The sequence below is a fragment of the Eschrichtius robustus genome, chromosome 11 (genome assembly GCF_028021215.1).
Source record: "Eschrichtius robustus isolate mEscRob2 chromosome 11, mEscRob2.pri, whole genome shotgun sequence".
Lineage (NCBI taxonomy): Eukaryota > Metazoa > Chordata > Mammalia > Artiodactyla > Eschrichtiidae > Eschrichtius > Eschrichtius robustus.
The window spans coordinates 67,016,054-67,044,032 of NC_090834.1; the positions used below are offsets into that span (position 1 = coordinate 67,016,054).

The following is a 27,979-nucleotide window of genomic DNA, read 5'->3' on the forward strand; positions in this document are numbered from 1 at the left end:
GTGCTGCCCCAGGGAGGAACAGGATCAGCACAGGATTAGCCCTGTTCTGGAAGTATGGCTCTCCTGATCAACATGGCTGTTGACTTTCTGCCCCCAAACTGAGTGGGACCAAAAGATACTAAAGCAGCTCTTTTCCTTTGCAGAAGCTAGACAAAAGGACATTTCAGAGCCAGATAAAACTGTATGATCAGCTCTCGGGAAGACCTGATGTTCCCTGTTTTTTAAGGATCTGACATGCATTTCAGAGAGTAGGTGATGTGACCCGGGGTGGGGGGTGGGAGGGCTGTTGAAGCACTTTTACCAACGCAAGTGGCCACGACAAGAGCTGAGGAGGTAGGGAGCTTCCCCTGCTGGCCCACCCACTGCTGGTCCCCAAGTCACTTACCCTCACACTGCCTGCCCTCCCCTTGGTAGCCAGGCCTGCAGGAGCACTTGTAGGAGGTGGGTGTGTTCTGACACAGGGCATTGGTGTGGCAGTCATCTAGCCCCTGGGCACACTCGTCCACGTCTGCAAAAGAGCACAGCAGCTCCTGATATGGTGTCCCAAGCCCTGGTGACCTGGCCTTGGCCCCTCTCTAGCATCATCTCCCACCAGCCCATCCCACTTCATGCCTCGCCAGCTAAGATGCTTGGGAGCCCCTGGGATGAACTGGACCATGTCCAGGCCCCTGTTTCCAGGCACAGCCTGTTCCCTCTGACTGGGATACCCTCTCCACTGGCCTTCAAGACTCAGCTCAGATCCACCTCCTCTAGGAAGCCTGCCAGGACCCCAGAGTGTAGGTGAGGTGTCCCCCAGGATATGCTTACATATCACATTGTCCCTGTTTTCCTGCCTGCCTCCCCATCTAGATGGTGTCTTGATTACATATTGGACCTGTGTCCCTGAGGCCAAACACAGTGCCTGGCACATGAGTAGGTGATGGTAAAGGCCTGCTGAAGGAAAGAGCAAGTTGGCAAAAATGCTCTGAAAACCGAGCAGTGTCTGTCAGCTTTCTCAGGGTTTGGGGTATGGGGGGAAAGCTCGCCCTGGGCTCTGAGCACACCGTCCTGAACCCTCAGACCATGCAGAGAGGTACTGGTGCCCCCCTCCACCCCTTCACTGCTGCCCACCCTCTCAACCTGGAAACCGGCCTTGGCAGAAGCCTTTCCTTGGCTGATACCCCTTCCAGGATGTTCATTAAAAACAAGAGTTTTGAAAGTATTCCAAGTCCAGTTAGTGCACAACGGGTATTCCCAGATTCTCAAGCAGCAGCTGTTCCACAGATAGAAAAATCCCTGGAGCCGACCCTGAAGCCCCCAGGAGAGCTTCCCGGCCCCAGAGGAAAGGAGCGCGGCTGCCGTAACCTCACTATGGACCGCGGCCGGAGCCCTCAGTTTCCCCATCTCCGCAAGGAGACTCCAAAGCTCTGCTCCCCGCTCAGCCCGCGCGAGTCTGCCCAGCAGGCGCTCCCCGGGGACCGCGGCGGGAACTGTCATCAGCCCCGGGTCCGAGGCCGGGCCGCGCACTCAGGCCCTGGGCCTCTGGCCCGCGCGGTGGCAGCGCCTCTGCCTGGCCTGCGGGTGCAGCCCCGGGGGAACGGGGGCCACGCGGAGCTCCGCAGCCGAGCCCCGGCTCCGCTCGCCCCGGGCGCCCCCGTGAGGGGCACGGGACCCCTTCCCGGCGCCCACCCCGCCCGCCGTGCCAGGTGCGCCCCCGCGGCCGGACACTCACCCTCTGGCGGCCCTGCGGCGCGGCCCCGACCGGGCGGGACGGCCGCCGTCAGCAGCAGCGGCAACAGCAGCGGCAGCAGCGCCCGGGCCGCCCAGGGGCAGCCAAGGCTCGCGACCCCCATGGAAGGCGCGGCGGCTGCGGGCAGAGACGGCGGAGCGCGGGCGGCGAGCGCGGCGGCGGCTCCGGGAGGTGTGTGCGGGCGCCCTGCCCGCCGCGCTCTGACACCCCCGGCCCGGCCCCGCCCGGCCCCGCCCGGCCCCCGAGCCCCGGCCTCATTTTCACACGGTCCTCCGCGGGCCGCCCCTCCCGGCCCCCTCCCTTCCCCCTCACGGCCCGGGCGGAGGGGGCGCGGCCGCGGTGGCCTGAGGACGGCTGTCAGCCTGGCGGGGGTGGGCCCGGCGGGCCGCGAGGCCCCCGCGGCCCCCGCCCCAAACCCGCTGCTCCCGCACCGCCGCGGCGCTCCGGCCCGCAGAGAGCCTCGTGCGCCCCCCGCTCGCGGCGTCTTCCAACTTGACCCGGTCCCTCTTGTGAAGACAAACAGCACTTCTAGCCTGAAATACTCGGACACGGGGCACCCAGAAAGTGTCCTGTGTAGCTCAGAGCCCTATAGTCCCCAAACCCCAAAACCACCTATGGGGCTTACCCGTCTCTCCACTTAGGAGGGGGAATGTGGATGGAATGAAAGTGATTCCACAGACTTCGGATACTCAGGAGAACTCAACGGAGAGGGTAAGCCCAGCTTCTCTGCTCACCTCAGCACACGCTGTCTACTCCGTTCTGCCCAACCCAGGCCTTCTCTGATCCCCTGCCCCCAAGTCCTGGGAGGACAGTGGCCCACTTGTACCCCCCTGGGGCACTGCTGAGACTGTCCCTCTCTGGCACAGTGCTGGGCCCAGAAGCACGGCACAAAGTATTCATTTCACTGAAAACCGGTTAAATGTATCTTCAGAGCAGCTTAAAGGTGAAGGGAAAGGGGGCCAGAATGTCAAGGGTGAGCCACCAGGGACAAGACAGCCCAACATGGGCACAGGTGGTATCTACGACCACCCGAACTCATAAACATCAGGTCTGGCCAGCTGCAGATACAGACAGTGTTTGTCACCTGGCCCTCCAAGCAAGACATCCTTATAAGGGAACACACCTGCCCAGGGCCTTCCCGCACCACCCTAGGCACAGGTGACTGGAGCCAACCACACGCAGCATCAGAATCGCTCCAGGAATGAAGGTAGTAGCAATTCTCAGATGCAACAAAACACCATACTCAGGGATTTTAATGTTCTTTGTTTGAGCTTCTCTGTATTTATTAAATTTTCTCCTGTGAATATATGCACACATATATGTATGTATGTGTGTGTATATATATTCATTCATTTGATAATCAGAAAAAAATAAACATCACAAAAAATCCACACCGAGCTCATGCACAAAAACATGTCTTCCTAGGGTCCAGCACCCTCTCAGAGCTCCCCACTCTGCACCACTCCTCGGCTGCCCCTGCCCCTTCCGTCCCCACGGCACCCAGGCTGAGACTGCCTCTTTGGGTGTTCATTCCTGGTGTTGCTGTCTAATGGAGAATCTGAGAAAATAACTTTTCTGTGGTTGTTTTTCTTTTGACCTTTTCATCCCCAGCAAAGGCAAGCAGGTTGCATCCCTTTTTCTGTCTTTCACCCCTCCCTCCCACCCCCTTTTGTTTGGTGTGGAGAGAGACACTCAGCTATTTCTAGTAATAAGGGTTATTTTTACACATTTGTAAATCTTCACTTAGTGAAACGTTCTCTCCGCCTTTGCCTTTGTGTTCTTAATGGTAGCCATAAATTACTGCCTTCTTTTCTCTCCGCTGCATCAGGCTTCATTGCTTTTGAAATGATCAAAGTTATTTTCTTTTAAAATCCAACTGGAAACTGCCCATTGTGTGGCACAGACCTCGTTAGCTCCAGTCAAAGCATATAAATACATAAAGCTACCCATTAAACTCTACAGGAGCCTCCTCCAGCCCCTTGTGCCTGGTAAGAAATAAGATGCACTGTTCTTCCCCTTCACTGTTTCCCCAAGTTTATATTTCAGTAAGAATACAAATTAATTATGAGACCCAATGCTTTTTTGTCTAAGAGTGTAAGTTTTCCCCGTGTTTCCCGGAAAAGTTTACCACTGGCACAGATCTCCAAAAATGTTCTGAATCCTATTTTGTTTGCCCTAACTTCCATACAACCGTGCTTTCAGCTGGTCGGCTCCCAGATTCCTCGGCAACCTTTCTGACACTTCAGATTAAAGTCAATATGGTTTATGACCAGGAATTTCCATAGGGGAAAGGCTTCAGGGGAAATTTGTGCTCAAATGCCAATGTTTTCAGTGTTCCAATGTCAGGAGGGACTTCATGGGTCCTGAGCTAGCTGTCGTCTGCCCTCTATTGTCCCACTGAGGTCCCCACACTGTCCCTGGACTAAGGCTGAATCTCCCTCTCCCCTCCCTCAGGCTGAGAGGCCATGAACCAGACCGGAGGGTAGAGACAGCCCAGCCAGCCCCATCTCACTGGTGTGGGCTGCTGGCACTAAGAAGACTGTGGAAGCGGAAGCTGTGGGTGCTCCTGAACTGCATATGGCTAAGGTAAACTCTGCATTCACCGGACACCTTTCAGTGCCCATCTTTTTTGACTCTTCAGCAGCCTTTGGAAATTCCTTTTAGAAACTCTCCCTCCCTTGGGTTTTCATGGCATCAGGCAACCTCCTGATTTTCCAGCCTCTCAGGAAATGCCTTCTAGGTCATCTTCTTGGGATCCTCCTCTTTCAACATCCTCTCCCTGATGGTTCGCTCATTCCCTTGTTTCCATAATAGAAATCTCCCTTTAGCTTCAGTTCTGTGTATTATCCCCAATTGTCTACTGTATACCTCCACCTTGATCTCCCACAGGTCCCCCAGATTCAAGATGTTCAAAACGGAGTTCATCTTCTTCCTCAAACCTGCTCCTTCTCAAGTACTTCCTCTCTTAGAGAGAAGGGCACCACCATTCTGCCAACACCAGGTCAGAGACCTGGCAGTCATCCTAGACTCCATTTTCTCTCTTCCCACCACAGCCAAACCCTCATGTCAACTCGACCTTCTTACCATCTCTCAAAACCATCCTCTTCCTCCATGCAAGCTTCCAAAGCTCAGGCCTCATCATCCCTCCCCTGGTCTGTTGCTCCTAGTCTGTGGTTCCTTATTGATTTCCCTGTCTAGAATCTCACCCCCCTTCAGTGCATCTTCCACAGTGGCTGCCAGAGTAAAATGTAAATTTCATCACACCAATCTCAGTCCTCCTCAGGCTAAAGTCCAAACTCCCTTGATATAACCACTCAAGCAAAACATGACTATCTACTTTTAGGTATATACCCGAGAGAAATGAGTGCGTATGTTCACCAAAAGACACATACAAGAATGTTCATAATGACTGTATTCAAACTAGCACAAAACTAGAAATAACCCAAATATCCATCGACTAGAGGATACATAAACAAATTGTGGGATATTCATTCAGTAGAATACTATAAATGAATAAATAAAATGAACAAACTCTAACACGTTCAACAACACAGAGGCATCTCATGATTATTATATTGAGTGAAAGAAGGCAGATACAAAAGGGTACATATTGTGTACTTCCACTTCTATGAAGGTTAAGAACAGACAGAACTAATTAATAGTGATAGAGGCCAGAATAGTAGTTCCCTCTGGGGATAGGTATTGACTGGGAAGAAGCATGAAGGAACCTTCTGGAATGCTGGAAATGTTTTAGATCTTGATCTGGGTGGGGATTATATGGATGTATACGTATATAAAAATTCATTGAGATGTTGGCTTACACTTAAAACACTTTATGCACTTTATTGTATCTTTTTACCTCAAAAAATAAGTTAAAACAAGAACTGCTTAGCCAAAGACCTTTGTGATCTGACTCCCTTCTACATTTCCAGCTTCTCTCCTACTACACCCTTACCCACAAGCTACACTCAGCAACATCGAACTACTTGTACCAGGAATTTGTCATTTACCCCAGATACATCCTTTCTTTTGCTCATGCTCTTCCCTTTGCCTAAAAGACATGAAGTGGGTCTCAATAAATACTTGAGTAAATGAAGTGCAACATCTTGATTAATAAATATTACTAACAGAGGGCCAACTGTACATATAAAAACTATCAAATTGTACACTTTAAATATGTATGACTTAACTAAATGTCAATTATAACTCAACAAAGCTGTTTAAAAATATTAAATTAGGGCTTCCCTGGTGGCGCGGTGGTTGAGAATCTGCCTGCCAATGCAGGGGACGCGGGTTCGAGCCCTGGTCTGGGAGGATCCCACATGCCGCAGTGCGACTGGGCCCGTGAGCCACAATTGCTGAGCCTGCGCGTCTGGAGCCTGTGCTCCGCAACAAGAGAGGCCGCGATAGTGAGAGGCCTGCGCACCGCGATGAAGAGTGGTCCCCACTTGCCGCAACTAGAGAAAGCCCTCGCGCAGAAACGAAGACCCAACACAGCCATAAATAAATAAAAAATAAATAAATAAATAAATAAATAAAAATATTAAATTAAATTAAATACATACCATTAAGAATCAACCAGAAATGAATGAGACTAGCTTTCTATTAAAATCACCCCCAGAAAAAAAAAATAAAAATTACTATACCCCAAGGAAAAAGATGTGTGCTGAGATGTCCCGCAGACAGCAATGAGGTATGGATGAAAGTACTAGAGTCTGCAAGTTAGCAGGTTCTGAGAACTAATGCAGAAAGGAAAATCCATTTGCTCTTGCACACACATTAATTTCTCCTCCATGGATGGCCTTCACATCTCCTGGAAAGCTTTTTCAGCACGTCTGAGCTGGATGTGAAGTAGTAAATTTTTCTAGTTGCTTAACCCATCTCCATCTGCTCCTTCCTCCTTCCTACCAGATAGTCACCCCTTCCCCAGACAGCCCATGTTCCTAGGAGGAAAGCTGCCCCACCCTCGACTTCAGGCTCTGGAGTTGGATTAAGACAATCAATATCTTTCATTCCATTCCCCCTGCAACAGTCATTGGTTCAGGGGTAAACACTGGTTCACATGTTCTAATCAGAAGGAATCTCAGTCCCTTTGCTTGAAAGGTTGGAATGGAAGAGTTCTCTTTTCTTGCTGCGATATGGGTGTGATGAACGAGACACTGTGGCAACCATCTTGATACCAACCCAAAGAGGGTAAACCAAGAGACATATTGAAGTCCCACCTGAGCCACGCCCCACCTCGGGACCTCCAGGTGTATGTGCCAGTACACTTCCTTAACATTTGAATTGGTTTTTTCAAAATACTTTTATTTTTATTTTAAAAATTGTAATAATATATAAATATATAACATAAAATTTACCATTTGAACCATTTTAAAGTATACGCTTTAATGGCATTGAGTACATTTACATTGTTGTGCAATCAACACTGCCATCCATACCCAGATCTTTTTTCGTCTTGCAAAACTGACACTCTGTACCCATTAAACAATAATTGTTCATTCCCTCACCCCACCCCAGACCCTGGCAACCACCATTCTACTTTCTGTTTCTATGAATTTGACTACTCTAAGTACCTTATGTGAATAGAATCATACAGTATTTATGACTGTCTTACTTCATGTACCATAAATTCTTCAGGGTTCATCCATATTGCAGCATGTGTTGGAATTTCCTTCCTCATTTAAGGCTGAATGGTATGCCATTGTATGTGTATACCACACTTTGCTTATCCATTCGTCTGTCAATGGACACTTGGGTTGCTTCTGCTTTTTGGACATTTTGAATAATATAGCTGTGAGTGTGGGTGTACAAACATCTATTTGTGTCTCTGCTTTCAATTCTTTTTAGTATATATCCAGAAGTGGAATTGCTGGATCATATGGTATTTCTATTTTTAATTTTTTGAGGAACTGCAGTACTAATGACCATAGCAGCTACACCATTTTACATTCCCACCAGCAATGCACAAGGATTCCAATTTCTCCACATCCTCACCAAAACTTACTTTCTGTTTTGTTTTGTTTTGATTTAAACAATAGCCGTCTTAATGGATGTGAAGTGGTGGCTCATTGAGGTTTTCTGAATTAAGTTTTCTGTTATTTACAGCCAAAAAATATTCCTATTCAGTTCCAGATAAGCCTCCATTAGGAAACTTTAGCTGGGTAGCAGGTGATCCTCTGAGTGAGGTGGGAAAAAGATAGTTGGGTAGGGTTGAATCCTCTCAGGAGCCTAAGTAACAAATAAGTGTTTATTCACAGAGTTGATGCTATCTTGGTGTAAATGCCAAGACTCTATTTCCTCAATGGTTCTGAAAACTGCACCAACACTCCTTTTTGCTTACAGAGGATTAAAAATCCTTCCAATAAATTTTTCCTTAAAATGATAATAGTTAATATTTGAATGAATACTAAATGTCAGGCATTATTCTAAGTACTTCATATGCATTAGCTCATTTAATCCTCATAGAAACTCTATGAAGTAGATATCATTATCCATATTTTACAGATATAGAAACCGAAGTGAAGAGAGGTTAAGTAACTTGCTAGGAGGGGACAGACCAGGACTTAGTGCCAAGATGTCTGGCATCAGATCCTCCTTCTTAACCACTGCTCCCTGTGGCCCATATGTGTGCCAGGTATTGTGTGAGGCACTATGGGACATACAAAGATGAATGAGAGGCAAACCCTGCCTCAAAGAGTTCATAGTCCAGCAGAAAAGAGACTTAATGAGTATTCATACTCAGTTCCTCTCTCAAAATATAAATATGATAATTCTCGTTTAAAAACCTTTGGTGCTCCCCAGCCTGCATTATCTGTACCATAGGCCAACCTCATGGGCAGGACCAGCTCTTAATTAAATTAAAATGCAAGGCTCCTTATTCAAAAAGCAAGGGAAAATTTCATTAAAGGTACCAAAAATAGTTTTTTCCTTTAAAACTATTTTATACGGGTAATAGTGATATATGAGTAACAACAAACTTACAAAGTACAAAAATAACATTTTAGTATAATTTTATAGAATGCAATAAACAATAATACCTTATTAATGTGATATCTTGATTGATCGTCAGATTTTTTTCTGGGTCATTTTTCTGAAAACTCATTTATTAGGTCATTGAATTTATACTTTTGGGGTCTTCATTTTCAATCAGTATAATTGAAGGGACATCAGTCATTCTTGGCAAATGAAAGGTCACAAATAATTTTTGATAATTTTTAGTTATGAGAAGGATCTTTCTGCTGATGAAACTATTACTGGATCTGTTAAAAGTATTTTATAGGCTGTAACACACAGGGATAAATTTTTGATAAATTACTTTGAAACATAAATTTTAGTACATCTAGAGCTGATGATTCTTGCAGAAATTTCTTCTTAGAAGATTTAACTCTTCATACAAATCAGTTTGGCGTAAATCTGAATTTAATTTTAAATGTAAATTTATACAATGGCATTTCAATGTTTTCCCTGACATTTCCTGTAATTTGTGAAGGTCATATAAGAAACCGAAAGTGGCTTCATGATTTGTGTATAATTCAAAACATTTGTTTATGTGTTCAAGTGTTCATTGCTGTATCTTCAGTTACAAGGAAAAATTAATTTTAAAATTGTCTTCCTTATTAATAATTGGTTAAGCTGAAGCTTCATATGTAAATAGTGTTCTTTTTCATCTAATGGAATGATTTTTATATTTGGTTTCTATTTCTAAGCCTGTGGACATTTGCCTCACAATGTTGCAGCAGTTTTAAAAACCAGAGACTCTAAACTCCTCAAAGAATTCTAATAACTCCCTGCTATGCTTGATTGCCACGTGCATGTGTTTGCTTTCCTTTGTAATAATTTACCGACAAAGTTTACTGCCTGAGTGTTGGCAATTTCTGTCCCAGCGCTCAGGCCAGAGCACTTGTGCAGACACCACAGGAACATGCTCTGTGGATGGAGGGGCCACCACGGGTCTCAGTTGTGCCCCCATGCAGAGACCCTCCTCTCTTCTTGCTGCTGCCACTGCCTCAGCTGCCAGTCTGGGCCCTGTATTAGGATATGAGCTAGTTTTACTGTTTTCATAGTAGGGAAGCCATAGATACTATCTAAAGAAATGGAGGATGAAAGATGTCATAGAAGGTTTTAATTATAAAGGCAACTTACAAGAAGAAAGTCCAAGATTTCTAAATAGCAGAAGAACCTTGCACACAAAATCGGCCTCAGAAGAGAGAGAAATGATGGAGAACAATTTGTACGGAAAAAATAGAGAAGGTTGTCAAAGAGCTACCCTACCTCTTTAACAAGCAGCAGGACCAGATAATTTCACAGGAAAACACTATCCAAGAGAAAACTTGAACAAGTAGAAATATAACATGCTCTTGGACAGGAATATGTAACATCATAAAAATGTCAGTTCTCCATAACTTAATTCAAAATTTTAATGTGATCCAATAGGCTTTTAAAAAATATTTATTTATTTATTTGGCTGCGCTGGGTCTTAGTTGTGGCACACGGGATCTTTGTTGTTGCGTGTGGGGTTTTAAGTTGAGGCATGTGAACTCCTAGTTGTGGCATGTGGGATCTAGTTCCCTGACCAGGGATCAAACCCAGGCCCCCTGCAGTGGGAGAGTGGAATCTTAGCCACTGGACCACCAGGGAAATCCCCCAATACACTTTTTTTTAATTAGATAAATTGATTCTAAATTTACATAGACAAAGAAAGGAGCAAGAATAGTGATAAAAAGTGTGAAAAAGAAGAGCAATGGCAGGGGAGGTAGATCAGCACTACATATATTAAAAGATATTATAAAGCCTCAGTAATCAGAACAGTGTAATGCAGACAGATAGGCTAATGGAGTTGCATATAATATCCAGAAATAGTCACAAAATCATACATAGATACAATATAATAAAGCTGACATCTCAAGTCATTGGAAAAAATATGGACCACTAAATAAATGGTATTGGAACAAATGGGTAGCCACTTAGACAACAATGAAGTTGAATCCATTCCTCATGCCTCACTAAGTTAACTTCAAATGAATAAAAAATTTAACTTTCAATGAGTTCCCTGGTGGCCTAGTGGTTAGAATTCCAGGCTTTCCCTGCCATGGCCCGGGTTCAATCCCTGGTTGGGGAACCGAGATCCCTCCAGCAAGCTGCATGACCAAAAAAATTTTTTTAACTTTTTAAAAAACCTCAACAGTTCTAAAAGAAAAATGAGAAAATACCTTTCATCTTGTAGTAAGGAAAGTCTTTCTGTCACCCCAAATCCAGAAGCCATAAAAGATTAATAAGTTCAAACATACAAAAGAAAATACTCTAATATTTAAGAAACTTTATAAATAAAGTCAAAGAATAAATAAATAATAAATTGGGAGAAATGTTTTCATATTAGATTACAAAGGAGTAATCTCTTTCATATGTAAAGAGCCTCTAGATGTAAATAAGTAAAGACCAGTTACCCAGTAGAAAATGGGGAAAGGACACAAATTAAAAGAAATATAAATGAATCTTAAACATATGAAACAAAAAATCCAAAGTTTGATAACATTTTCATGGCAAGTCTAGGGAAACAGGCATTTCAAACATTAGTGGTGGGAGTGTATATTGACATAAGTTCTACAAAAAGCAGTCTTACACATCTATTTAAATTAAATAAACATATTTAATATATATTGACTCTCACATGTGCAAAATGACATTTGCACAAAGCTATTCATCACAGCATTGTTTGTAGCAGCAAAAGATTAGAAGCAACTCAAATGGTGAAAAACCCCAGGCAGAAATATAAATTATGTGACATCCATAAAATAGAATATTACATAGCTATAAAAAGGAAAGAGGAAGCTCTATATGTTCTAATATGAAAAGCTCTCCAAGATATACTTTTAAATGAAAAAAAAAAGTACAGAACAATGTACTGCTATGTTCTGCTACATTTTGTGTAAAAAAGAAAAACACAAGAATCTGTATTTGTATTGTATATACATAAAGAATTTCTAGAAAGATATATAAGAAATTAGGAAGATGGCTAGGTAGATGGAGGTCAAGGATGGGAGGGAGATTTCAGTGATTGTGTCTTTATACTTTTTAGTGGTTGAACCATTTAACTATATTGCCATAGAAGGAGGAGGAGGAGGAGGAGGAGGAGGAGGAAGAAGAGGAGGACTGGAGTAGAGGTGGTTTTTATTGTCATGACCACCAAAGTACCTTAAAATTGAATGAAGTCTAGATCCCAAACATTTTTGAAATTTTCAATATGAGGTTTGTTCATAGTTCATTTTCAGCCACAGAGTATAAGTGAATTTCTCCTGCTGCCTTCAAGATGTTGAGACCTGATTACAGTGAGTTATCATCCTGGACCAATTTAGGCTAAACAGGCAACAGATAGCATCTTCTAAATTCCTGTAGCCACATTTTTAACTATTGCCTAAAGCCTGTGGGAAGAGAATGGGCAACCAAAACACACACACACGCAAATACACACACTTTGGTAAGTCGTTAAAATGATCGTATAAGATCACTGATATGAGAGATGCTGTAATCCTTTTAAATTAGCTCATATAGCCTATTAATAAGATTATAAGTTAAGATGTGACCTGTGATTCCTTTCAATTATCCATTTTGCAATTTTACTGCAGGTAACTAGCTATGCCCTTTCATTTATTAATGTGTCAACACAAGTCAGTGTGTCAATTATTTCTTATTTCTGAAACATTGTTCATGCCAGTGTTCAATTAAAAAGAAAAGAAAGAGAAAAAGAAAGAAAATAGAGTTCTTATATCCTATATCAAAAACTGGGCAGCATATGTAATAGAAGCAGAGACTTTACAATTTTGTAAATTCATTTGTAGAAAAAGTAGCCCTTGCTTCCATCCTGCTACCATGACACCAAAGGGATGATGACAAAGCTTCTACAATGAACATATATTACTTTTATAATTAGGAGAAGAATTTTTAAAATGTAAATGTGTATACGCTGAGTATGTAGGCAGACTTGAATGTTAACTCTGAGCATCTTGGTCAGGTCACGTTAACCTCTTGGAGTCTCAGTTTCCCCATATGTAAACTGAGGGTAATCATACCTGCTTTTCAGGGTTGAGTCGTGGATGTGATGATGTTTGTGAAGTACAGAGCACAGGCTCTGGCACATAGTAAAAATGGGCACATAGTAAAAGAGATTCTCATTCCCCACACACCCGGTGGAGGCAGGACCCATGGAAGCCAAGCCCGGCTGGTGCCCTATTTCCTGACTTCCTCTATTCAGGCTCTTCTACAGCTGTGCCAAAGCACAGGTACTTGCCCCTGCTTGTTGGGAGAAACTTGGCTATTAATCCATACCCATGGTGTGATTATAATTAGGAAACCTGGGATTTGGGGAGATAAGCTAGCTCTGTCCAGATTCCAGAAGGGCGTTTCCCTACTATTATGTTAGTGAGAAGTTTTCAGTGCAGGAAACTGAAATGGCTCTGAAAGTATATAACAGAAAGAACTAAGCACTTAACAAAATGTTTGGAAGCAGTGAAGGGGTGAGCCCTAAGCTGGGCCTTCAGGAACAATTCCCAGACCTAACCCGCCAGGGAAGCCACTACTTCTGCTCAACCGGGGCAAACCTCGAGAACTCTCCAAATAGCCGTGAATTCAGACACCTAAGCTTGAACTCTGTCGTTTAATTATCTACGTAACCTTGAACAAGTCACTTAAACTCTTAAGAATCAAGAGGAGGAGGCTGCCATCACAGCAACTGCTTCTCAATACCTGGAAATTGGTTGTTAGGCTTATCTCCAAAGCCTTGTTCGTGAACCAAACAAACAAAACCAGAAGCAGTTGGAAAATAGCCTCTGCCTCATTCCTACTTTTCAAATCTCACATGAATACATTTCACTGGCAGAATGTAAATCACATCCAGGACCCTAGCTGCAAGAGAGCCTGGAAATGCTGTTTATGCTGGGGTTTTTTAGCTTGTTAGCTTATGCAGTGCAGAAAGGCATTCTAGAAGGACTTGGAAGTCAGCACTGACTACCAAACAAACAAATCCATCACAGAGAGAGTTATTTAGTTCCCGTGAAATTGGGAATTAATTTCTCTGCCAACACCTGTTTGTGCTGCAGAGGCTCCAAGAGTAGTCAAGGCTTAAACTCATTGTGCTCACTGGAAAATGTAGTAGACATTTTTTGTTGCCTCTCAAGCATCCGTCACCCACTATCTCCTGCTAACAATGCATAGATTTTCATTCATTCATTTCATTCAGGTATCCACCTCTCCCCTAAGCTACCTGTGTGCTTTGGAAAACCGACCCCAATTCCATCTCCAGGAGTGAGCCCCCATTGTTTTAGATAAATTAGCACATTCCATCCTCTTGGCCATTGTCATTGGTACAAAGGCAAGTCTCTCCCAAAAGAAGTAACTTAAATTTCACATTCCCTCTCCACACAGGATCCAAATAGTGAGAGTATTAATTTACAATTTATCTTTTTCAGCTGTAGGTTTCTTTGCTATTGCTTGTTCTTCATCCATTCCTATATCCGTTTCTTTGTCGTCTTGCTCTGTGTCTTCTGTGTGTGTCTGTGTGTGTGCATTTATTTTTATATATATATATGAATATAATTTTTTAAATTTATTTTATTTATTTATTTTTGGCTGTGTTGGGTCTTCATTGCTGCGTGCAGGCTTTCTCTAGTTGCGGTGAGCAGGGGCTGCTCTTCCTTGTGGTGCGCGGGCTTCTCATCACTGTGGTTTCTCTTGTTGCAGAGCACGGGCTCTAGGCATGCGGGCTCAGTAGTTGTGGCTCGCGGCCTCTAGAGCACAGGCTCCGTAGTTGTGGCACACGGGCTTAGTTGCTCCGTGGCGCGTGGGATCTTCCCAGACCAGGGCTCGAACCCGAACCCACGTCCCCTGCATTGGCAGGCAGATTCTTAACCACTGTGCCACCAGGGAAGCCCCAATATATGAATATAATTTTATTCAGCCTAAGAAACAAGGAGATCCTGCTATTTGTGATAACACTGGTGAACCTGGAGGATATTACACTAAATGAAATAAACCAGGTACAGAAAGAAAAATACTGCATGATTTCACTTACATGTGGAATCTAAAAAGGTTGAATACATAGAAGCAGAGAGTAGAATGGTGGTTACCAAGGGCAGGGAAGTGGGAGAAATGGGGAGATGTTGGTCAAAGAGTACAAAGTTACAGTTATGTAGGATGAATAAGCCCAGAGATCTAATGTACAATGTGATGACTATCGTTAATAATATTGTATTATATACTGGAAATTTACTTTAAAATAGATTTCAAAAAAAAAAAAAAATAGATTTCAGGTGCTCTCACCACACACACACACACAAAACTCAAAAATTTATATTTATCAAAATTCACCATTAACAGAGTAAAGGTAAACCACAGAATGGAAGAAATTATTGCAATATGTATTACCAATAGTCATATCCAGAATATATAAAGAACCATTATAAGTCAATAAGAAAAAGATAGATAAATCAATGGAAACATGAGGAAGAAACTTGAATGGGTACTTCATCCAAAAGAATATCCAAATAGCCAATATGCTTATGGAAAAGTAATCAATATCATCAGTCATCATGGAAATGCAAATTAAAACCACAATGAGAGAACACTACACTCCTACCAGAATGGCTAAAAATAAAAAGATTGACGGCATCAAGTATTGTGTAGGATGCAGAGCAAGGAGAGCACTCACACCCTGCTGTTGGGAGTAAAAATTGCTACAGCTGTTTTGGAAAAGAGCTTGACACATGCTGCCTACCAGCTATTCCTCTCCTACATGTATATACCCAGCAGAAATGTATGCACATTTTCACCGAAATACTCTAAAGGAATGTTCTTAGCACCATTATTCATAATAACCCAACACTGGTAGTAGCCCAAATGACCATCAGCAGCAAAATGGATAAATAACTTCATACTGTACGGTACAGTCATACTATTCAGTAGTTAAAATGAATGAACTTCAGCTACATTTTTTTTTAAAAAAGGGATAAATCTCACAAAGTTAATTGTGAACGAAAGAAACCATACACCAAAGAGGACACATGGTATGATTCCATTTGTTTTCAGTTGAAGAATGGGCCAGTAGTTCTCAGCAGCATCAGCAGCACCTGGTACCTTGTTATAAATGAAAATTCTTGGGCTCCAACATAGACCTACTGAATCAGAAACTCAGAAAGTGATTGCCAGAAATCTGTTTTATTACTTGATTCTTAAGAGTTTAAGTAACTTGTTCAGGTGATTCTGATGCACGCTAAAGCTTGAAAACAACAAAATTGATTCATGGTGTTAGAAGTTAGGATCCTGATGATTTGGGGGGAGGAAGGGAGTGGTGATGAATGGGGCAGGAGAGGTAATAATAGGTAATAATAATCATCTATTTTTTGGCCTGGGTTGGAGTCATGCAAGTGTTTTCAGTTTCTGATGAGTCACTGAGCTAAATGCATACTTGTGAGTTGTGCACTTTGCTGTTTAGGTGTCAGGTTTCATTTTAAAAACTTACTAGAAAAGTGATAGATAATAAAACTGAGGAAATCTTCCAAAAATAAAAACAAAAGATGGAAAAATGAGTGAGTGGCAAGATGAAGTACAGAACATACAGTGCCTCAATAATAGACATTCCAGAAAAAGAAAACAGAAAAAGGAGAGGAAAACAGCCAAGGAATAATTTAAGAAAATTTCCTGGGAATGAAGCCCATGATTTCCAAATGAATTGAAAGGGCCCCTCAGGTGCCTACAATGGATAAAAGGAAACACATACATGCACACACGTAGGCAAATTTTATCATCAGAGACAGAAAAGATCCCATAAGCTTCCATAAGGTAAAAAATGTCTCATACAAAAGGTCAGACATCAGAGTGGTTTTGGACTTCTCAGTAGCAATGCTGGAAGCTAGGAGGCATGAGGCAATGCATTTAAAATTGAGAAAAAGTATTTCCAAGCTAGAAGTCTGTCTTTTTCCAAACTAGGAATATGTAAGGGTAGAATAACAACATTTTCATATATGTAAGATCTCAAAAAACTGTATGGCCCATTACTCTACTTTCTATGGATGTTACTGGAAGATATGCTCCACGAAAACAAGAGAATAAACTGAGAAGGGGGCTTCCCTGGTGGCGCAGTTGTTGAGAATCTGCCTGCCAATGCAGGGGACACGGGTTTGAGCCCTGGTCTGGGAAGCTCCCACATGCCGCGGAGCGGCTAGGCCCGTGAGCCACAATTACTGAGCCTGCGCGTCTGGAGCCTGTGCTCCGCAACAAGAGAGGCCACAACAGTGAGAGGCCCGCGCACCGCAATGGGGAGTGGTCCCCACTTGCCGCAACTAGAGAAAGCCCTCGCGTAGAAACGAAGACCCAACACAGCCATAAATAAATAAATAAATAAATAAATAAATAAATAAACTAAGAAGGAAGACGGCATGGAACACAGGAAAGCAGAATATCCAATACAGGGGAGTACAGTGACCAGAACCTTTATACAATGTGATGCCCTGAAGCCCAGGGTGATGGTGAAATGAGAGCCCAGAATGACAGCAGCCCCAGGAGCCACCAGTCCAGCCTGGAGCAGGTCCAAGGGTCCAGGAGAGACTTCTTTAAGAAGATAGGAATGCACTGAATATCTGGTGCAAACTAATGCATTGAGAGGAGCTTTTGACAACTGGCCAAGGATCTGGGGTTAAATTAGTGATTAATGCAAGGAAACAGGCACTGAAGGGACCATTCCAAAGTTCCACTCTGGCTTCAGAGCTCCCAGGGCATCGGTCAAGGCTGTGCTTGGCCTGCATGGCAGTCTGACTTCTTTCTCTCCCAAATCCTCAATGCTGTCTGAAACATCCTACACACTAAGATCCATCTCAGAGTTTGCTTTCTGGAAACACCAACCTGCAACACAAGACAGACAACTCCAGAGAAAAGAAAATTTGTGGAGGAAAGGGCAATTCATCATATTTTACTACACCATGCAGCAGTCAACAGTGTTTACATAACCTTAATAATGTAAACTTTACATGTTGATCTAGCCAAAACTACCTTATCATTTTATCAGGAGGACATGAGAATGGGGAGATGTGTCCCGGGAATATAGGAAGAAAGTGAGATAAGTCCTCAATTTCCATAGCAAGAAATGAAGAAATAATACCTAAGATAAAAAATCAACAAGTAGCAATTCGAGGCAGTTGTTTAGAGGCACAGGAGTAAATACGAAAGTAATTAGCTTAATAGGACATGAAAGTGATTGCTTCTGCTCCTGGGCAGAGGGAGAATGTGTAAGGGATTGCTATTTTTCATAGCAAGATTAATAGAATTATTTGATTCTTCAAACTATGAGCATGTCTAACTTTCATAAAAACACAGCTAAAATCAAAACATTAAGCCTTGGTAGTGCGATCAGGTGGGTCAATTATGGTATCTCCATACAAGATATTACACAGCCCCTAGAAATGATGCCAAGATGAATATCTATTGAAAAGGAAGGATGCTCTTAATACCATGTTAAGTGGAAAAAAGCAGACTTCAAAATGATGTGCACATTAAATCAACTTTTAAAATTAGATACAGAACTATATAAGTGTGTAGAAAGAAGTCTGAAGGTATATACACTAAAATATTTGGAGTTACTCTCTTTACAAAGAGTTACTCTCTTTACTCTCTTTACATGGTGGGGAGTGGTGGGATTTTTATTTTCCTCCATTTGTTTATCTTGTAGCCCAAGCCATCTCTGTATCCCCCAGTCTTCCAGCCTCGCAGGATCACCCTTTCTTTTAACATTTAAATAAAAATGGCTGAAACCTTCATCTTATATACTAAGGAAAGTATATAGCAAATGTATGTAAGCAAGTATATATATATATATGCAAATTCCAATGCTCTCCCCCCACGCTGGTGCAAATTTCCAGATGCCTAGTTCTCATGTTTACTCTGATTTCCTCTTCCTGCCGCCCTCGGTTTCCCTGGCATCCCACTTTCTGCAGCTGTTTCCTTCTCTCTATCCTTAGTTAACACAAACATGGAACATTGTCCTTTTTCCTTTATTTCTCCAAAGAATGTCTTACATGAGGCACTTCTGAAGGACTACAGCTCTGCATGGCATGGTAGACAACTTAAAATCAGTGGGAGCATCTCTGTTCCAGTGTGTCCTGGCTGACCCTGCTTCTGGGGGATTCTCACTGGACATTCTTCTTCTCTGACCCCTGCCTCTCACAGAGCGGCTGGGTCCCTTCAGGATACCCTCACTTCTGGCCCAAGACCCCACTCTGGGTCCTTACCTTCCACCGAACCACCGAATCCTTCAAGTGCTTCATTTTCCTATGCAGAGTGTGAGGTCTCCCTCATGGAACATGCTTTTTCCAGCAGGAATATCTTGACCTTTCATATCCAAAAGACCATCAGGAACCCTTTAAATAGTCACCTCCTCCAGCATGAATTAGTAGCCAGAGCCAGTTCTTCCGTTTTGTCTTTCTGTTACATGTGTAATGGCTGTGCATTTTCTATAATGACTCTGTATTGCTTTCGTAATTAAATTATTTTCAGTAAGAGAAGCGCCATGGAAGTTAGGAGTTCAGGCCATGAGCAAGTGTAAATGTCAAGTCTTAGGACCCCAGCAACTACCCGCAAACTCCTGCTCCTTGCCAGGCTAAGGAGATGCTCATTAGGGCAGTGTGGGTTGTGGAGGCCACGGCAGGCCCAGAGTTCCATGGGGCTGCTGAGCCCAGTGTGGGCAGGTCATCAACAGGACTCCAAGGAGACATGTGGCCAGTGCAGTCAAGGTGAGGACCTTGCCCCAGCTGGCCATGACGCCTGCCCCTTTCCTCTCTATCAGTGTCATCAGCCCAGGCCTGGCACAGGTGCAGCCCCTTCCCCTGGAAGCGTTCCTTCCCTGAGAGCCCCTCTCTCAGAAGCTCTGCTATTTATCAGCTGTGTTGCAAGTTAGTCCACCTCCCTTGTGCCTCAGTTTCCTCATCTGTGAAATAGGGATAATAATATTTGTAAGAATCAAATGAGAGGGACTTCCCTGGTGGCGCAGTGGTGAAGAATCCGCCTGCCAATGCAGGGGACGCAGGTTCGAGCCCTGGTCCGGGAAGATCCCACATGCCGCGGAGCAACTAAGCCCGGGCACCACAACTACTGAGCCTGTGCTCTAGAGCCCGTGAGCCACAACTACTGAGCCTGCGTGCTGCAGCTACTGAAGCCCGCGAGCCTAGAACCTGTGCTCCGTAACAAGAGAAACCACTGCAATGAGAATCCCGCACACCACAACGAAGAGTAGCCCCCGCTCGCTGCAGCCAGAGAAAGCCCGCGCGCAACAACAAAGACCCAACACAGCCAAAAATAAAACTGATTAATTAATTAATTTAAAAAAAAAAGAATCAAATGAGAAATACTTGTAAAATGGTCGGAATGGTGCTTGGCTCAGAGTTAGTACTCCATAATGTTAGCGATCATCACCATTATCGTCATCATTATTCTTGTCACCGTGTCCATGGACTCTGCCCTTGACAAAGACAGCACATGGACATGTGTGGGAGGCTGCCTGGGGGAGAGCCCGGTATGATTTATCTCTGTTCTCATCACAGCCAGCATAGGTACCAACATGGAACTCATGCTCAATGCCTACTTGATTAAAACTTTGGAGAGAAGAAACAGCCCAGCTAAGAAACCACACATGAGCATTACCTGCCCTGAAACCCATTTTGAGTTAATTTTTGTATGTGGTGCTAGGTAGGAGTCCAACTTTATTCTTTTGCATGTGGATATCTAGTTATCCCAGCACATCTGTTGAAAAAGACTATTCTTTCCCCACTGACTTACTTTGGCACCCTGTCAAACATCAATTGCCTGGGGACTTCCCTGGTGGTCCAGTGGTTAAGACTCCACACTCCCAATGCAGGGGGCCTGGATTCGATACCTGGTCAGGGAACTAGATCCCACATGCATGCCGCAACTAAGAGCCCACATGCCGCAACAAGAAGATCCCGCATGCCGCAACTAACCTGGCACAGCCAAATAAATAAATAAATATTTTTTTTACAAACCAGTTGACTGTAAATGTGAGAATTTATTTCTGAATTAAATTCTATTCCAGTGATCTATATATCTATCCTTATGCCAGTACAACACTGTCTTGATTACTGTAGTTTTGCAGTAAGCTTTGAAATCAGGAAATGTGAGTCCTCCAACTTTGTTCTTATTTTTCAAGCTTGCTTTGGCTATTCTGGGTCCCTTGAACTTCCACATGAATTTTAGGATCAATTTATTAATTTCTGTGAAGTCAGATGGAATTTTGGTAGGAATTGCATTCAACTATAGATCAATTTAGGGAGTATTGCCGTCTCACCAGTATTAAGTCTTCTGATCCATGAACATGCATATGTGTTTATTTACATCTCCTTTAATTTCCTTCAGTGATGTTTGGTAGTTTTCAGAGTATACATAGGTGTTACACTTTTGTTATAGATTCCTAAGTATTTTATTTTTTTGATACTATTATACATTGTTTTATTAATTTAACTTCAGTTCGTTTATTGCTCCTGTAGAGAAATACAATTTGTTTTTGTATACTGATCTTGTATCCTGAAACCTTGCCAATCTTTCGTTTATTAGTTCTAATAGTTAGTATTTGCTCACAATTGCTTAAGTGCTTAGAACAGTGGCTGGCACATAATTGGGACTCATAAATTTGTTGGATAAATGAATGGAAAAGTGAATGAAAATACTCTCAGTGTTTTAAGGGTCACGTTAGAAGACTGACCTACTGGACCACCTGTGAACAAGATCATTCTCTCAGTGTGCAGAGTGGCAGCAGGCCCAGACGGAGCTAAGGGAGTATCTGATCAGCAGAGAAGATGCCAAGATGGTATCTAAAACTTTAAGTTGGAGTCAAACCACAAAAAGCATGACCTGGGTGAGAGCACTTATTTCCTCCAAGATGGGTGTTCTGTTCACAGTGAAAGGAAAATCACCCAAGGCCCCTCACATTGGAAGAGCACACCATGTACCTGAGATTATTGACCTAGGACAACCAACACCAAGTTATATTTTAGCAAAATTACTTAACTTTAAAGAAAAAGGAAAAATCCTTTGAGCATTTTGCCAAAAAAAAAAGCATGTGATTTTAAAAAGAAATAAAGTGATCATTGGACTTTTTGACAGTAATAACTCATGCCAGAGACAGAATAAGGTATTTCAGATATCCAAGGAGAGAAAATGTGAGCCAAGATTTAATATCTAGCAAAACTGACCTTCAAGTAAAACATGTAAGGACTCTGGAAATAATATTCCTATGAGTTGTCCCTAAGGAATTTATTAAAGAATAAATAAATAGTGACTGAGTGGGAAAAACAAGAGGTGGCTAGTTTATTGGAAACCTTAAGACACGTGCTCCAGAAGGTGGGTAATAAACCCTATGAAGACTCAGGGACCTGCTACCTCACTGAAGTTTTTAGGTGTCCAGTGGTCGTGGGTGTGCCAGAATATCCCCTTCAAATTAAAAGACAGATTGATGCCTCTTTCATCCTCTACCACAAAGAAGGAAGCTCAGCACCTGGAAGGCCTCTTTGGTCTCTGGAGGTCCCACATTCCACACCTAGCAATTCTTCTCTGGTGACACAGAAAGTGCCAGCTTTCCATGGGGCCTGGAGCAGAAGAGTGCTCTACAAGAGGTCCAAGCTGCTAAGCAAATAGCCTGTCATTTGGGTCACACGATCCAGCAGACTCTATAGTGTTGGAAGTGTCCATGATGGGTAAAGATGCAATCTAGAGCTCATTGCAAGCCCCAGGGAAAGAATCACAAAGTAGGCCCCTGGGATTCTGGATCAAAGTCATGCCATCTACAGCAGAAAATTACACACCTTTTGAGAAGCAGCTCCTGGCCCTGGGCCCTGGTTTAGATGAAATGCTTGTCCATGAGCTCAAGTGAAAAGACATCAAGAACTTCCTATTATGAACAGGGTTCTGTCAAGCTGGCCAAGTCATAAAGTCAGGTGCAGCCAGCAGTAGATCATTGTAAGATGGAAATGGTAACCTTGCTTGGTTTGCTGGTAGGTCAGCTTGGTATGTGGGTGGAAGCCAAAAAGGACAGTGGCTGCATGACAGTCACATTCAAGAGTTGCCTTGAAAGACAGTGGGAAGCAAGGGAAAATCTTCCCAATGAGCTGCAGACAAGTGTCCGTGGTTATGGAAGGAGAGCTGTATACGAGAAGCTGGATACACATTCCGGGCAGTGGCCTGTGGCCTAGCTGGCTAGTCAGGGGACTGGAAGGAAAGGGTCTGGAAGACTAGCGACAAGAAGGTTTGGGGTAGGGGCCTCCCTGGTGGCGCAGTGGTTGAGAGTCTGCCTGCCGATGCAGGGGACACGGGTTCGAGCCGTGGTCTGGGAGGATCCCACATGCCACGGAGCGGTTGGGCCCGTGAGCCACAACTACTGAGCCTGTGCATCTGGAGCCTGTGCTCCGCGGCAAGAGAGGCCGCGATAGAGGCCCGCGCACCACTATGAAGAGTGGCCCCTGCTTGCCGCAACTGGAGAAAGCCCTCGCACAGAAACGAAGACCCAACACGGCCAAAAATAAAAATTAATTAATTAATTAAAAAAAAAATTGTCCTGGCCGAGGCGACTCTTCCGAAGACCTAAAACCCGGTCCCATACTGAGAGACCATTAAAAAAAAAAAAAAAAAAAAGAAGGTTTGGGGTAGAGGGGTGTGGTTGGAAGTAGACAGGCAGTATGTCAACCATCACCACCCACCAGACAGCATCCACCACAGAAGAGAAGTGAATTAAGTAGATTAAATGACTCAGCCACTTTGTCACTGGCCACCCTGGAACTGGCACAATAAGCACATGAATGGAGTTGGTCACAAGATAGATACGGAGGCTATGCATAGGCCCACCAGCACGGACGCCCACGTACCAAAGCTCATCTAGCGACTGCTGCCTCTGAGTGTCCAATCTGCCAGCGAAAGAGACCAAAGCTGAGCCCCAGATATGGCATTATTCCTTGAGGAGACCAACCAGCCACTTGATGGCAAATCAGCTATATCAGGCCCCTTCCATCCTGGGAGAGCCTGCAGTTCATCCTCACAGGGATAGAGATCTATTCTGAAAATGTTTGCCTTTTCTGCCCACAGAACCTCAGCTAGCACCAATATCCAGAAGCTTAGAGAGTACCTGATCCTCAGGTACGGAATTACATCAGCATAGCATTCAACCAGCGCACCCACTTCACAGTGAGGCAAGTTAGGGAGTGGGCCCATGACGTTAGGATCCACTGGTGATATATATATTTTTTTTTGTTTGTTTTTTTAATTGCACCATCCAGACGTTACCAACCTCAAAGAGCCCTGACATGGCCTACTAAAGGCACAACTGAAGCACTAGCTTCAATAATCTGAGGCAATAATCTTCAAGGGTGGGGTGCAGGGCTTCCCTGGTGGCGCAGTGGTTAAGAACCCGCCTACCAATGCAGGGGACACGGGTTCGAGCCCTGGTCCAGGAAGATCCCACCTGCCGCGGAGCAACTAAGCCTGTGCGCCACAGCTACAGAGCCTGCGCTCTAGAGCCCGCGAGCCACAACTACTGAGCCCACAAGCCACAACTACTGAGCCCGCGAGCCACAACTACTGAGCCTGCGCACCTCGAGCCCGTGCTCCGCAACAGGAGAAGCCACCGCAATGAGAAGCCTGCGCACTGCAACGAGGAGCAACCCCTGCACACCGCAACTAGAGAAAGCCCGCACGCAGCAACCAAGACCCAACGCAGCCAAAAATACAATTAAATAAATTAAAAAAAAAAAAAAAAGGTGGGGTGCCATCCTTCAGGATCCAGTACATGCATTAAATCAGAGACTTTCATGTGCTGCTGCATCCCTAAGGAAGAATACATGGTTCCAGGAACCAAGGGGCAGAAGAAGGAGTGGCCACACTTACCATCACTTCCAAGGGCCCACTGAGGGACACTGTGCTTCCTGTTTCTGCAGCTCTGGGTTCTGCGGGGTTGGAAGCACTGGTCTCCAAAGGGAGCACACTCTTTCCAGGGGACACAGAACTACATTCTTTAGGTCCCGGTGCATTGAACTATAGGCTCCAGCTGCCACCAGGGCACTTTGCATTCCATGTGTCTGAGGACCAGCAGACAAGAAAGGAGTCACCATCTTGGCAGAGATAATTGAGCCTGAAGAGCAGGAGGTGGCAGGGCTGCCTTTATACATAGGGGATGGGTAAAACACACGTGAAACCCAGGGCTTACTTAGAGAAATAGCTGATTCCAAGTTTAGGACAGAAAATGTACAAGAGGAGCTTGGGACATCTTGAAATGCCAGAAAGCAACCACCAGAGTCTTGTCAAACAACTCCGGAGCCAACCAACTTGAAGAGGCTCCCAACAGCCAAGACGGGACAACAAAGACAATAATTGCAATGAAATGAAACCCATCAGATACGTTTATTCATAAGTTCATAGTAATTTTTTTTAAATAGCCACCTTCTGAGGATAGCAGGGAACCAATCCAATTCATTGTCTTAAAAGTTGAGTAAATAAAAGGAAAGAATTAAGCACTTATTCTGCCTTTCCTATACAAACTCTACGGGAAATCAAATAGATGAGGGGGCAGCATCTCCTTATAAAATTATTCCATCTAATAAATGAAAACAAAATGATAGATTAGAATATCCCCATGTTGCAACCCCCAGTGAATTACTTACCGGATATAGGTGTTGAGCATCAGTGACTGCCAACACCAATAAAAGTGAACACCAGACATGAGGTGCCTCCTGGTAAATGAGCACACACTGCCTAGAGTCTCATCATCAGAGGGATCCCACCTGAGGCGAATCAGGTCTCTGGATCTAGCTGCTGATTTGCAGGAAGTGCAGAGAGTAAAGGAGTACATTGAACTGCACCCCCCAGTGTGAAACTAGCAAAATCCAGGCTGTGGAAAAACTACAGGCCAAACTGCCCAGGTTCCTCAACAGATAAACTGTAAGGAAAAGAAAGGGGTAGAGGAAACTCGTTAGATTGAGAGATGTATCAAGTCTAAAAAAAAAACAAAACAGTAAAACTAAACTATAGTGTGTAGCGATGCACACTTGGGTGATAAAGCAATAAAAGAAACTCAAGGAAGTCATTACTATAAAGGTCAAGAAGTTGGAAGGAGGGAGGCAGCTGGGACAGGAATGGGGAATGGGGAGCTTGGAGGATGCTGGGGAGGCTGGTAAAGCTCTATTCCTGGCCAGGGTGGTGGTTACAAGGGTGCTCGCTTCGTAACAATTCACTGAGTTCATCTGCCTGTTTATTGACCAGTCCCTGAAATCTCAGAGTCTGAGAAGCACTGAGTTAGAGCAGGTGCAGAAGCCGAGGCAGGAAGGGCTGCTTGCTGAGCACAATGACTGCACTTTATCTACCCGGAGCTGCTTGAGAGGCAGCTGACTCGAATGTCCTTGAAACATTGAGCTACTGAACACGTCTGTTCTCTTATATCACACATCATTCCGAAAAGGGTTTGCTGCAGATTATAAAACAAAACACAGTAGAAAGTGAGACATTCATAGCACAATCAGCTGTTAGAAGGAGCAGAACACAGATGGTTCCAGCAGAGCCCTGATCTATAAAACATGATTCACACTTACCTTCTCAGCAGCGTCTGCTGGAAAGGGTGTTGCTTCTCCACTGCTTTTGGCTGGCTGAGGCCACCAGCATCCTCCATCAAAGAACATAATCAAGTGCTGGGTGCTGTGCACACACCACACAGAGCCAGGACCCACTGGACCACTTTACAAGTTAGACCCATGACCACATCCAGGAAGGTCATTTAACTCTAACCGGCTCGACCTCTGGCTGAAGGCAGAGGAGAAATACTCCCAGGTTACCTAAACAGTATCCTCCCCTTGCTCCTCTGAGACGTGGTCCGGTCATGGGTGAATCTGCCAGGCAGTAGACCATACACGTTGGTTATGAGTGTATGTTGCCAGTGACCTGTTCAGGCCACACAGTTGTCATGTCTCAGCCCAGCAGTTATGCTGACCACAGGTTTCCATTTCTCATGTCAGAGAAGGAGGGGCCAGAGCAGCAATAACATTCTTCACAGGTGTAAATGTGCACAAGGAATGCCACATACTGGTGGTATGGCTTTGGTTTTTGTGCCTGCAGCATGGGTTCAGTCATTCATTCAATCCACATCTACTAAGCACCAGCAATGTTCAAAGCCCTGGGATACCTGTCAGCCTTTTCCTTGTCTCCCACTTTGTGGATGCAGAGCCCACACATATGCTCTCCTCCCTGTCTCGGACTTGACTCTAGAACTAGACTTCCCCAAGCTTCACAGTACGGCAGGTACCTTCATATCGCCATGCCTTTGCACATGCTGTTCACTCTACATGCAATGTCCACTCTTGGGACAATCCTCCACCCTAAGCACAACTCATTGTGGTCAGTATCTTCCCTGATGTCATATTCTCCTGCAGCACTTGCCTCTGAGCTCTTCAAGGACAGGGGATCTGGGTCTCAGTCAGGAGCCAGGACAGGGCTTGATACAATGGGGTAATAACAACAACCAACATTTACACACAGCTGACCTATTCCAGGCATATATGCAGAGTCATTTAGTCCCCACAACAACCCTATGAGGCAGCCACTATTACCATTCCCATTTCATCGATGGTGAGTAAACTGAGGTTCGGCAAAGTTACATAGCTTGCTCTAAGTCCCAGTAGCAGAGCAAGAATTCAACCCAAGGACTTTGGCCCATAGTCTGTGATGTTAACCAGTGCCAATGAATTCACGCATTCCACAGACACCTACTAGGTACATAACCTGTGCCAGTTACTACTTCATGAACAAAGTGGATTGGGTTCCTCCCTCATAAAACTTACATTTAGAATTAGCAAATAATTAGTATAATGGTTGCCGATGTTAGGAAGAAAAATAAAGCAGAATAGGGGAAAAAAGTGACTGTTGGTATTTTAGAGTGGTCAGAGTAGGTCTAAGGACATCTGAGCAGAGACCTGAATCCAATAAGGGAGCAGCTGTCAATGGAAAAGCCACAAGCTTGGAGTGAAACAGTTCTGGTAACTGCAAACTACTTACATGATGTGTGGCCTTGGGCAAGTGACTAACCTTCTCCGACTTCGATTTCCTCGCCTATAAACTGGGAATAATCTAAACTTGCCTTGCAGAGTTGTGAGGAAAAGGGAGAGGTATGTGTAAAGCACCTGGCTTAAGGTCATCTCTGATCTCGGCCCACAACATACACATGCT

At 44.1% G+C, this 27,979-nt stretch overlaps 1 protein-coding gene across 2 annotated transcripts in view; it reads right to left on the bottom strand.

Moving 5' to 3' along the window:
* Window positions 1–1,942, bottom strand: part of SCUBE2 (signal peptide, CUB domain and EGF like domain containing 2) — a 69,862-nt gene extending 67,920 nt beyond the window's left edge. The window contains exons 1-2 of one of the 2 annotated variants that reach the window (XM_068555908.1): window positions 1,712–1,942; window positions 386–508 (exon numbers count right to left, since the gene is read on the bottom strand). In XM_068555908.1, the coding sequence (XP_068412009.1) occupies window positions 386–508; window positions 1,712–1,832 (244 nt within the window). In that variant the 5' untranslated portion in view covers window positions 1,833–1,942. The remainder of the gene's footprint in view (window positions 1–385; window positions 509–1,711) is intronic. The other variant, XM_068555907.1, reaches the window with a different exon arrangement.
* Window positions 1,943–27,979: the final 26,037 nt, after the last annotated feature.